Source organism: Macaca mulatta, chromosome 1 (genome assembly GCF_049350105.2).
Source record: "Macaca mulatta isolate MMU2019108-1 chromosome 1, T2T-MMU8v2.0, whole genome shotgun sequence".
Lineage (NCBI taxonomy): Eukaryota > Metazoa > Chordata > Mammalia > Primates > Cercopithecidae > Macaca > Macaca mulatta.
In genome coordinates, this window is record NC_133406.1 from 4545998 (window position 1) to 4558810 (window position 12813).

The window sequence follows — 12813 nt, forward strand, 5'->3', positions numbered from 1 at the left end:
TTCATTCTCTTTCAGTGGGTAGGTCAGGACAAACCACCTGCATTGGGCACAGAGGATGGCGAGATTTGTCCTGTCCTTGTCTGCAGGACACCAAAGAGGAAACAGAAGGAAGAAACCAGTGTATTAGATAATTACTATGTAATAGGCATTGTTTTAGGTACTTTACATGAATAATCTCATTTAATACTCTTGACAACCCCGTAAGATAGATGGTACATTTTCCCTTTTACAAATGAGGCAGCTGAGGCTCAGAGTAAGTAGCCAACCCAAGCCAGTGGGGGGTAGAGCATGGATCTGAACTCGGGTTAGAGGAATCTGATTTTGTCATGCTTTGGCTGGGCAGGATAGAATGAATAGGGATCCCTAAAAAGATCTATAGATTAGAGAGGGCTAGAGGAAACCACGGTGCTTCGGGAAGGCATCCATAAAGGAAGAGGGTACAAGCAGTTAAAGACAGAAACTGCAGACCTAGGCTAGGGCAGGAACTTGCTAGGTTGTGGCTTCTTACTTCCTACGTGGATTAAGCTGGCATGTGGTAGGCAGACGGGAGTTGCTGGTGTGCACCTGCAGGTGATTTCCTGGGGAAGCAGTGTGTGTCCACAGTGCTCAAGGATGGATCACGTCTGCCTCAGTTCAAGGCTCCCTCTAAATGTATGGAACCTCGCCCTGATAGGAACGCAGGTTTCTCACGCTTGGGTTCTGAATGGGAGGGGCCAGGTCCTATTTTGCTTTGTATTCCCCATATATAACACAATGCCTGGTATACAGTAGGTGTTCCATATATGTTTATTGAGTGTTAAGCTGAGAAGTAATAGAGAGAGGAGACAAGTGTGAAATATAGACTCAAAGGAGGCGGGGTTGTTAAGAATTTATGTTTCACAATAATATAATATAATAATATATAATATAATAATAAAAATGTTCAGTTACCTGAACACCCTGATACTATTTCATTCCTCCATGCCTTTTCCTGGAATGTTTTTGCACTTGCCTGTTGAACTTCTACTCATTCATCACTGGTCATTTTGTGTATCCCTTTCTTTTCACCTTTCCCCTCCCAATCTCAGTCAACTTCCTTAGTTTACTTTCCTCTGGGCTATTTGAGAACTGTGTATACCACATTCTCTTAAGCTGGTTTATGTTTACCTCTAGGGAAGGTACTCTGTCTTTTTATTTTTGTAATTGCCATTACTGAGTGCATAGACTGACACACAGCAACACCGAGTAGGCATACAATAAACTTTTAAAACGGAATAAATGATTTTTCTTTTTTTTTAAATTATGAATAAACAATTTTTTGAATAAATAAGTGCAGGATAAATATGGATGTGGCCGGCAGTCTCTTCTTTGACAAACCATATCCAACTTTTGTCATTCCCACTTATTTTCAGTTTTCCTTTACACAATTTTATATATCTTCATAACTTCAGGAAACAGGGGTTTTACATCTTTGTATGTGTTGATATATCCCACTTTAGACAATAAACTCACAGAGGGCAGAAATCTTCTGTCTTCAAAATGAAGTGAGGCTATCTTTACAGTGGAACATTCCACAGAGTTGCTAAGTAATAGGAGGGTGGTATTGTATGGAGGTACTTTATGCATTATTTGGTTGACCACCTATACATTCTTGAAGTAAAATATTTGGGTCTTCAACCCACGTCACTTACCTTTTGGGCTATTGGACATGTTTTTGAATATTCACTAGGCCGAAGTTGAACCATCACAAGACCTGTGTTGTTGTGTCTAGGAGAAACAATCCGTGCAGGTTATTGTCTCATATGAGAGAAACAATTCGTGCAGGTTATTGTCTCATATGAGAGACAGGCATGACACTGTCTTTCTGTAGAGCAAGTGCAAAGTCCCAGTACACGGTGTGATTGACCTCCCACGCGAATTTCTAGAGGCCTGGCGGATGGCGCTGCTGGTCACAGTTCTCTGCTTCTGCTAAGGCAGCTCTGCGTGCTGGTCCTATTGTAAAGCTGCTCCCACCTCATGGTATCCCATGTTTTGGCCACCATAGGGTTAATGCGATGGGAAACAGAAATGAGCATCCTATCAGCATTTCAACCACCCTATTTCATTAACATGTCCCTGGGTAATGGGGTTTTGCTGCTGACCTGCCTGAAGGTGGCAGCCACTGTGTGGGTTCCTCCTCTGGCTCCTACCCGTTTTCCCCTCATATTAATAATACCTTTGGAGTGATAAAGAATGAGTTGTAAAGTTAGTTTTCTGAGCCACATTAAGCTGTGTAATATGATCTGACTGGGATTGAAAGCTAGGTCAGATAGAATACCTTTCTCCACTATGAAGTGCACATGAATCATTTTGTGTTCAGGCAAAATGTGAGGGCTAAAAACAATAATAGAAGAAGAAAATGTGAAAGTTTGATTTATACCTACACCTGCTAAGGTTTTTCTTGTCAAAAAAAAAAAAAAAAAAAAAAGAGGACAAACAAAGACAAAAAAATATCCTGGGCAATTTTATGTGTATTCTATAGCAATGTAAATCTTAGTAAATATCCACAAAACCAAAAATATCCTAGACCATTAGGAGCATAAAGAGATAAGCTGGTGGGTGAAAGGGAAAGGAAGGAATTGAGCCTCTCCTGGCTATGGAGGCTAAAGCAGCATTTTCACCCTACTCTTCCTGATCAGTCTCTGTCACGGATATGTATTTATGTGTGTGTGTGTGTGTGTATATATATATATAAATATAAAAATAACATATACATATATAAAAATAATATATATACACACATATATATAAAATATATATAAAATTCTGTTTTCTTTTCTTCATAGCACTTACCAGTATCTGGAATTACTTATTTGATGATTGGCTGTTTTCCTACTGGAGAATGGGTTCCATGACACTAGAACTTCATCTTTCTCATTTATCCTGTATTTTAAATACCTAGACAGTGCTTGGCATAAAGCAGGTAGTCAAACTCATTTGGAATAGCACCGGACTAAAGAAAAATGGATTCTTCCTGCCGGGCGCAGTGGCTCACGCCTGTAATCCCAGCACTTTGGGAGGCTGAGGCGGGTGGATCACCTGAGGTTGGGAGTTCGAGACCAGCCTGACCAACAATGATAAACCCCGTCTCTACTAAAATTACAAAATTAGGCCGGGTGTGGTGGCGCATGCCTGTAATCCCAGCTACTTGGGATACTGAGGCAGGAGAATCACTTGAACCTGCGAGGCAGAGGTTGCAGTGAGCTGAGATTGTGCCATTGCACTCCAGCCTGGGTGACAGAGCGAGACTCCATCTCAAAAAAAAAAAAAAAAAAAAGAAAAAAAGAAAAACTGATTTTTTCTAGGGAAAATATGCTATTTTTTAAGAAAATCCTTCAAGACTGTAATGATAGCCATAGGAATGCCTTCACACAGAAGTCCATGTTGGTTGTCTTCCTCCAGGCAGCCTAGCTGCTACCTTACTGCAGGAGTCAAAGACAGCATTTTATCTGGCTCTACGCAGAAAGAGTTTCTGTGATATCAGAGTTCTTGTTTTTGCTAGTGATGGTATGTAGAAACTTCGAGATGGGAACTAGTGATAAAACATGCTTGAAAATTATTCGATGAAGAAATAGCCCTTTTTTTGCATCTTCATTTGGATGAATGAGAACTTCAGATAGGTCCTGTTTCTTATTAAACTACAAGGAGTATTTTACATTTTATACAGTTAAATATTAATTTTACATCTATCCAGACATTGAAAGGAATTTGAAATTTGAATAGTTAAAAGAATATGAGGCCATTTAAATAAAAGAACACCCACAAATCAATAACCTGAGTAGCATATTTGATACTGAGAAAGTTCTTCTAAAAGTTATACTTACTGCATCTCGAAGTAATCATATAGTCCCTCATAATCTACATTCTGATAAAATGTTATTGTCTGAAAAAAGAAAATTTAAAATTTATGTAAAGCAGGGAAATTGGGGGTGGTGATCCCACTTTAGTAGCACATGGCTTTCCACATCTAGGCACGCAAAATGCCTTCATTAGGGTATGTAATGATGTTGATCACTTGTAAGTGATCGACAAGATTGACTGGTGGATAGACAGGTGCATAGATATGTAATAAAGCAAGTATAATAAAATATTAATGTGCATAGTGGGTATAGATATAGAGCTGTTAAATGTAAAATTCTTTCAACTTTTCTATATGTTTGACATTTTCCATAATAAAATGTTGCAAAATTATAATATAAATTGAATTCATAGCCTCACCAAGAATCTCACATAAAAGTAATTCTACCTGATAGAAATGTTTATATGTGCTTTTCTGGAGGTATATACTAAAATATTCATTGTAACATTATTCAGAATAGCCCCCAAATAGAAACAGACCAATGTTCATCAACAGTAAAATGGCTACGGATATCTTGTAGTACATTCATACAGAGGGACACAATAGGTCAGTGAGTATGAATGAATGCCAGCTACAGAAAACAACATGGACTTTCATGAGCATCATATTCAAAGACAAGAGCAAGACAAAAATACAATATATGTAGATATTTATGGATGGATGTGTGTATATAATATATATGCAATGATTCCATTCATATGAAGTTCAAAAATAGACAAAGCTTAGCTATATTACTTAGTGATGCATATGTAGGTGGTGAAACTATTAAGAAAAGTGAGGAAATTATTATTATTATTTGAGATAGAGTTTCACTCTTGTCACCCAGGCTGGAGTGCAATGGCACAATCTCAGCTCACTACAACCTCCACCTCCCAGGTTCAAGCGATTCTCCTGCCTCAGCCTCCCGAGTAGCTGGGATTACAGGTACCTGCCACGACACCCAGTCACTTTTTGTATTTTTAGTAGAGACAGGGTTTCACCATGTTGGTCAGGCTGGTCTTGAACTCCTGACCTCGGCGATCTGCCCGCCTCGGCCTCCCAAAGTGCTGGGATTACAGGTGTGAGCCATGGCGCCTGGCCAAAAAGTAAGGAAATTATTACCACAAAAGTCAGACGAATGTTTAACTTGGAAAAGGAGAAAATTCTGATAAGGGAAAACTCACAGGAGGGCTTTGGGTACTTCCAATGTTATATATTTTTTTACTTGAATGGTGATTACATGGGTGTTTGGTTTATAATAATTTGCTAAATTATGCATAAATGTTTTATTTACTTTTGTATGTGGCTGTTATATTCATTTGTAAAAAAACGAATGATTAGCTATGATGCTTAGCATCATACTAGCCAATCATTAGTCTGTAAAGTTACAGTGACCCAGTCCGCATTATATAAGCAAGGTGCTTTCATAATACTATTGTACTTCACTGAGCCTAAATTGCTATAGGATGTAAGACTCATCCTGATTTCAGAGATGTTAAATGTTAAGAAAAAAGTGCCCTATCGAAGAGATCACTTGAGGTCAGGAGTTCAAGACCAGCTTGGCCAACATGGTGAAACCTTGTCTCTACTTAAAAAAAAAAAAAAAAAAAAAAAGTACAAAAATTAGCCAGGCATGGTGGCATGCACCTGTAATCCCAATTACTCGGGGGGCTGAGACACAAGAATTGCTCCAATCTGGGGAGCAGAGGTTGCAGTGAACCGACATTGCGCCACTGCACTCCAGCCTGGATGACAGTGAGAGACCCTGTCTGAAAAAAAAACCAAAGTGCCTTAGAATTGATAAAATATGGTAGTTGTAGTGATGGTAGTAGTAGGAGTACTGGTAATAGTGGTAGTGTTTGTAGTAATGCACACATATAGTACTTACTATGTGCCAGGTGCTTTTCTAAGCCCTTAATGTGTAGTAGCTCATTTAATCCTCATAAGAACCTTATGTGTCAAGTTGAAAGAAGAAAAAAAAATGAGAATAAAAGAACCTTATGAGGTAGGTACTTTCATTACTATTGTTATCCCCAATTTACTGATGAGAGAATTACAGAGAGATTTGAAAACTTGTTCAGTGTCATTTGGTAGTAAATGATAGAGCCAGTATTTTATTAAAAATGCAAATTTTGTATTTTTGCAAAATGCAACGTTTTATTGCCATTGGTCATTTGTAAATTTTTTATGAGTAACTAGTAGTTTGAAGGTCTGAGTTGCAAATACACAGATAAACAGTAGACCCTTGAACAACACAGGTTTGAACTGTGTAAGTACAGTTACACATGCGGTTTTGTGTTTCAATTAGTATACTGGAAAATTTTTTGGAGATTTGTGGCAATTTGAAAAAACTCACGTTGAACCATGTAGCCTAGAATATTGAAAAAATTAAGAAAAAGTTAGGTATTTCACGAGTACATAAAATATATGTGGATACTAGTCTATTTTATCATGTGCTACTGTAAAATATATACAGATCTACTACAAAGTTAAAATTTATCAAAACGTACACAAACATTTATAGACCACACATGGTGCCATTTGCAGTTGAGAGAAATGCAAACAAATGTAAAGGTGCAGTAATAAACCACAACTGCATGAAATTAATGGCAGTACATGCTGTACTGTGTGATCATTTCACAGCCACCTCCCATTGCTATTGCTGTGAGCTCAAGTGTTGTATCTGCTTAAAATGCTGTGTGACACTAGTCATCCTGTGGGCAGTTTGTCCTTCCAGTAAATTGCATATCACAGCAAAAACTGATCTCTTGTGGTTCTTGCATATTTTTTAAATTATGTTTACTGCAATACTGTAAATCTTAATAACACCATGGGCCCATACAAAGTGTCACTAGTGATACTGTGGAAGGTGCTTCGAAGCAAAGAAAAGTCATGGCGTTACAAGAAAATGTTGAACGAGAGAGAAAATCGAAAAACAGAACAAAACAAAAAAAGAGAAATGAAAAAAAAATGTTGAATTGATTGATATGCACCTGTGTGTGTGTGTATATATGTATATGCACTTATATATATAACCTGTATATATGTACCTGTATAGATATGTACCTGTGTGTGTGTGTATATATATATACCTGTGTGTATATATATATATACACCTGTGTGTGTGTGTATTTTATATATATATATATATAGAGAGAGAGAGAGAGAGCTATATATATATAGCTGTAGACTGAGGTCTGCAGCTAGGTTGCCCATCATTTCAGAAGATTTATCTTGTAAACAGATAATGTAAAACTTACGGTATTGATAAATACAGTGTAGTATTGTAAATGTGTTTTCTCTTCCTTATGATTTTCTTAATTGCATTTCTTTTCTCTAGCTTACTTTATTGTAAGAATACAGCATAGGCTGTTTAGGTTAGGCTTCCAGTCAACAGTAGGCTGTTAGTAGTTAAGATTTTGGGGAGTCAAAAGTTATACCATGGTTGGGCATGGTGACTCGCACCTGAAATCCCAGGTCTTTGGGAGGCCAAGGCAGGCAGATCACCTGAAATCAGGAATTTGAGACCAGCCTGGCCAACATGGTGAAACCGTCTCTACTAAAAATACGAAAATTAGCTGGCCGTGGTGGCACACACCCATAGTCTCAGCTACTAAGGAGGCTGAGGCAGGAAGATCGATTGAACCCAGGAGGTGGAGGTTGTGGTGAGCCAAGATCACGCCGCTGCACTCCAGCCTGGGCAACAAGAGCGAAACTCCGTCTAAAAAAAAAAAAAAACTAATAAAAGTTATACCAGATTTTCAATGGGGCAGGGGTTGGTGCCCCACTCCTCACATTGTTCAAGAATCAACTGAATACTATACATCAAATTCTTGGAAAGAAAAGCAAGAGTTAAATATATCCTTTTATTTTGGTACATTATCAATCCAGTCCTATTTTATTTATCATACTTTACTTTTCCCCTGTATCATCTTCCCCCATAGTAGGCAGCAATATATCATACATCAAACAACTATGTTTGTATCCTTGAAAATATACCTTTGGCATCTTTGTATCCTTGAAATACGTATAATGCCTTTTTGTTTGTTATTTATGTGTATGTATTTGTAACATTCATAAATGTTATTACACTGATAGTGCTATGGTCTGAATGTGTTCCTCTAAAACTTATGTGTTAAAACCTAATCACCAATATGATGGTACTGGAGGTGGGGCCCTTTGGGAGGTGAATAGGTCATGAGGGCAGAGCCTCCTGAATGGGATTAGTGCTTTTATAAAAGAGGCCTCTGAGAGTGGCCTTGCCCCTTCTGCCATGTGAGGATACAGTGAAAAGACACTGTCTGTGAGGAACGGGCCCTCACCAGAGACCAAGTCTGCTGGCACCTTCATCTTGGACTTTCCAGCCTCCAAAACTGTGAGAGAGTAAATTTCTGCTGTTATAAGTGACCTGGTTTGAGTTATTTTTGTTATGTAGCCCAAATGGACTAAGATAGATTTCAAATAGTTTCTTATAATTTTCATTCAACTCTGTGTTTGAAGATCTATCCATGAGACTGCATGTAAATCTAAATCCATGTTGTTTCCAAATCTGTTGATGCCAGATTATATGATTATTTAAAATAAGTAATTATATATAATATTATAGATTGATAAAATAAGTATCATTCATTGATAAAATGAAAGTAGAGTTACTGTTTCCCTGAGAACTAAGTTGATTTTTTTGGAAAATTTTGATAAAGCAAGTCACTGAAGAAATTGCTGAATTAGTAGGTATGAGCAAGGTAATACTAAAAAACTGAAAAAAATTGTAAAATTCTAGAGTTTCAGTTGCTTTTCCAGTGCCTTCAAGTATTTTTTTTCTTTATCTTAAAGAAACTGAAATAGGAACTCAGAAATGATGCATTATGAGCAAGGTTATACAAGAAAGGAGATGAGGAACTACAGTAAGTGGACCTATTTTAAAGAAAAGGCTTTGGTCCTATATGAAAAGTATGTTCAATTAAATTAAAGTAAAATGTTTCACATATATTAAAGTAAAATGTTTCACATATATTGGTTTCACTTTTTATGATTCTCTGCTTTCACTGACTTTGGAATTAACTGACCACTTCCAATCCATTGTATCAGATAGCAGGCTCACTATATACACTTATACATGCTTAAGGAAACTGAGCCTAGCTAGAAAGGGAAGGTGGGGAACAGAAACCACCACTTTGAGTTACACAGTTTTCAAGAAGAAATTGAAGTAACATGTGAAATACTCACATTATGATATTAATTTGAAATGCACTATACAAAAATAATATACACAGTATATTTATATCTATTGTTAAAAGTAAAACGTTTATTCAGAAACAGAATGCTTGTTTCTTGGTACTGCAAGGAAAAATTAGCATTTAGATAAAAAGTTTTCTCAGCAAGGCAATTTTACTTTCTGCAGAAAGGATGCTCCTCGCAGATGGAATAATGGCGAGAGCACCCTTTCTGCAGAAAGTAAAATTGCCTTGCCGAGAAAACTTTTTACCTGAATGCTAATTTTTCCTTGCAGTACCGAGAAACAAACATTCTGTTTCTGAATAAACATTTTACTTATAACAAAATGGTGACCCATACAGGGATACATTCTCCTCTGGGGGCAGTCTCTAGTCCTCTCTCATGAGGAGGTGCCCCACTGCCTCATTGTGGTGGCCTCAGGGGTAAGGAATAGAGACCCAGTTGGTGTAATGAATAAATCTGGACTCTCAGCAACACGGAAAGAAACTGGCTGGCAACCTGGAGTAAAGGATCCTCACATACCACATGGACCAGGTAACCTCGTGCACGAGCCAAGGAATGAAACACTGGAGGAGCTGGTAAAGTATTTCCTTGGTGGTCAGGACTAAGGAAAGAAAGCCATGGGGTGGTAAAGTATTCCTTGGTTAGGATATACCAAGGAAAGAGATGTCGCAGGGGCAGTAAAGCATTCCTTAGTCAGGACTAAGGAAAGAAAAGCCGTGGGAGGTGGTGAAGTATTCCTTAGTCAGCCTGTCTTAGAGGTTAAAAAGAGGTGAAAAATCCCCATTAGAGAGAGACTGAACCTCACACAAACCTCTGGCAATAGGAAAAATATTCAAAACTTACCTTTCCTCTCTTCTCAATGGAAGAAAGAGGCTAAGCTCCACTCCCACCAGCTGCTCCCTAGGGGAAAGGGAAGGAGAGGGGAGAACAGCAGAGTAGGTGACTGGCAGAGGCAAGGGAAAGACCAGCAGAGAGGAAAGAGAAACTAGGAGAGGAAGTCAGAGAGAAAGTGAGCAAGAGCAGCAAGTGCAGCTCCACAGTTGTAGATCGCTGGCACCTGGCAGAGCAGCAATGGCTAGGATGCTGTCCTTGCAGCCAGCCGTGCAGCTAGAGCCCCCAGGTCACCAGCTGCCAAGCCCAAAGCCTTCGGCACTGCTCAGGTACGTCCCCCCACCCTCGGAGGACACTGGCCATGGATGCCTGCAAGTTAGAGCCGAACAGGAAAGTGTGAGTGTGCCAGGGCCAGGAGACCACACTGCACAGCCTGGCAGGCAAGAGGTAGGTCCCTCTCCCCAGCCTGGCTCTGCGTGGAAGAAGAGGACAAGGACTGGTGCCAGGAGGAGAGCAGAGGAGGCGAAAGAGCATGACTCATACAACTTGTGGCAGGCATCTGCCAAGCCTCTGGGCCAGCGACGGCCCGGGGCCTGGGCTGTGGCCACGAGGATTCCACCCAGTCCAAGAAAAACTAAGTGCAAGAGAGGAAGGGAGAAAGTAAAAAGGAAAACCAGAAAGAAACAGGAGAGACAGATGGCAGCACACACTCTGGGGCAGGTTCTGTGCCATTGCCCGGCCTCGCCAACTGCAAGAGTGGGAGAACTCAGGAGGGAGAGAGCATAAATGAGAGAGAGAGACAGATAGAGGGAGAGAATAAATGAGAGAGAGAGACTGAAAGAGAGAGAGATCAGAGAAAGACACAGAAGGTAAGCCTAGGAAGAAAAATAGTGTAAAAAGAAGTCAGAAAGTTAAGGCATGTCAAAGATTGTCTGTGAAAGTCATAAAAAAAGTTATAAAAGGGAATTTATGCAAGAAATATTGTATAATTTAAAAGTAATCAGGCCTCCTGAATATAAAACTATTAAAGTTTGTTAAGTTTCTTAAACTTAACAGGAGGCAGTGAAGTCAGACACTTTGAAGAGCTGACCCATCAGTCCGCCCTTATTCATCCGCAAGTGAATGTATAATAGTATTATAGAGGACCTTTACCGAACACTCTGCCAAATAATTAGAGCAGTATTTGTGCTCTAGTTCAGTTGGCTATCCATTTTACCCTAGCATTTCATCAACCAGAAAAACTTTTCTTTTAAAAACTCAAGCAAAACAGCTAAGCCAAACATGTTAAAAAAGTTTGAAGAGAAACTATCAAATCAAGAGGAAGAAATTGTAAAAGTAAAAAGTTTCCTCTTCAGAGTTTCCCTTCTTGTTAAAGAATAAATCATAAGTGTTAGAAATAAGTTTCTTTTAAAGACTAACTTCCTTCAAGCCTTCAAGCTTGCTTACTTTGTGCTAAAAACTCTTCGTTAAGCCCTATCCTGTGTAGCTGTTAGACATGCTCACAGGCATGTAGTACGTCCTATGTCCTTGTACTTTTACCAAGATATCTGTGCTGGACGTGCTCACAGGCAGGTCCCAGCTCGCAGCCTACACCCCTTTCTTATTTAGGAATGTTATTACTTTTGTAAGTCTTTTAGTAATCAACTTCCTCTTTTCCTTTGTTCCCTATTGCCTTTGCCTACTTAGGAAAGTTTTAAATTATTAGCCAGTCAGGTTCAGCTTAGATTGTGAGGTCTAGCTTCAGCCAATGGAGACAAGACACAGTAGCAAGGACAAGCCCCATAAAGGATAAAAATTGCTTCCCTCCTTTATTCAGGTGCGCTCTTGCCATTGTTCCATCTGTGAGGAGCACCCTTTCTGCAGAAAGTAAAACTGCCTTGCTAAGACAATTTTTTGTCTAAGTGCTGATTTTTTCCTTGTGGTACCAAAGAATAAGCATTCTGTTTCTAAGTAAACATTTTACTTATAACACCTATTATGACATTGTTTGCAAAGATGGCTGCAATAATTTTTCCCATTCCCATATGCATGTCCCATATGCAGTGTAACTTGCTATTTCTCCATAAGAGTTGGAGTTTATGTCACCATCCTATGAGTTAGGGATATGTGGCCAAACCTAGGCTTCTGCTCTCAATGTCTTGGAACACTGCCCTGAGACTGCCACAGAAGAAGCCAGGTCTAGTCTGGAGGATAACACTAGACCTGGCTTATCCAGCAGAGACAAGTGTTCCAGCTGAGGCCCCTTAGATTAATGAGGCCATCTTAGGTCATATAGTTGCAGATGAATTACCAGATGCCCACACCATATCAATGAACCCAGATGATACCAGCAGAACTGCCCAACTACTCACAGCCCAAACCATTGATTGATAGAATTTTTTGTTTGTTTGTTTGTTTGTTTTGAGACGGGGTCTCACTCTGTCACCCAGGCTGGAGTGCAGTGGTGTGATCTCGGCTCACTGCAACCTCCACCTCCCGGGTTCACACCATTCTCCTGCCTCAGCCTCCCCAGTAGCTGGGACTACAGGCGCTTGCCACCATGCCTGGCTAATTTTTTGTATTTTTAGTAGAGACAGGGTTTCACCGTATTAGCGAGGATGGTCTCGATCTCCCGACCTTGTGATCTGCCTGCCGTGGCCTCCCAAAGTGCTGGGATTACAGGCTTGAGCCATCCGCACCTGGCCTAGAATCGGTTGTTGTTCTAACCAATTAAGTTTTGAGGTGGTTTATTATATTACAATAGACAACGGAAGAGAAGTGAACAATACAACTGACAATGAGTTTTGAAGGAATGTATTATTAGTTATTAGGTGGCAAAGAGGGCTTGGATATTGAAAGCAAAAATAATGACTTGGGAATGAATGGCTTATCATGTTATTATTTATTAA

At 39.4% G+C, this 12813-nt stretch overlaps 1 protein-coding gene across 1 annotated transcript in view; it reads right to left on the reverse strand.

The window, feature by feature from the left end:
* The window catches only part of CATSPERE (catsper channel auxiliary subunit epsilon), a 175359-nt gene that overhangs the window by 55033 nt on the left and 107513 nt on the right, over positions 1-12813 (reverse strand). The window contains exons 12-13 of the mRNA XM_001089826.5: positions 3843-3901; positions 1671-1746 (exon numbers count right to left, since the gene is read on the reverse strand). Coding sequence (XP_001089826.2) covers positions 1671-1746; positions 3843-3901 — 135 coding nt within the window. The remainder of the gene's footprint in view (positions 1-1670; positions 1747-3842; positions 3902-12813) is intronic.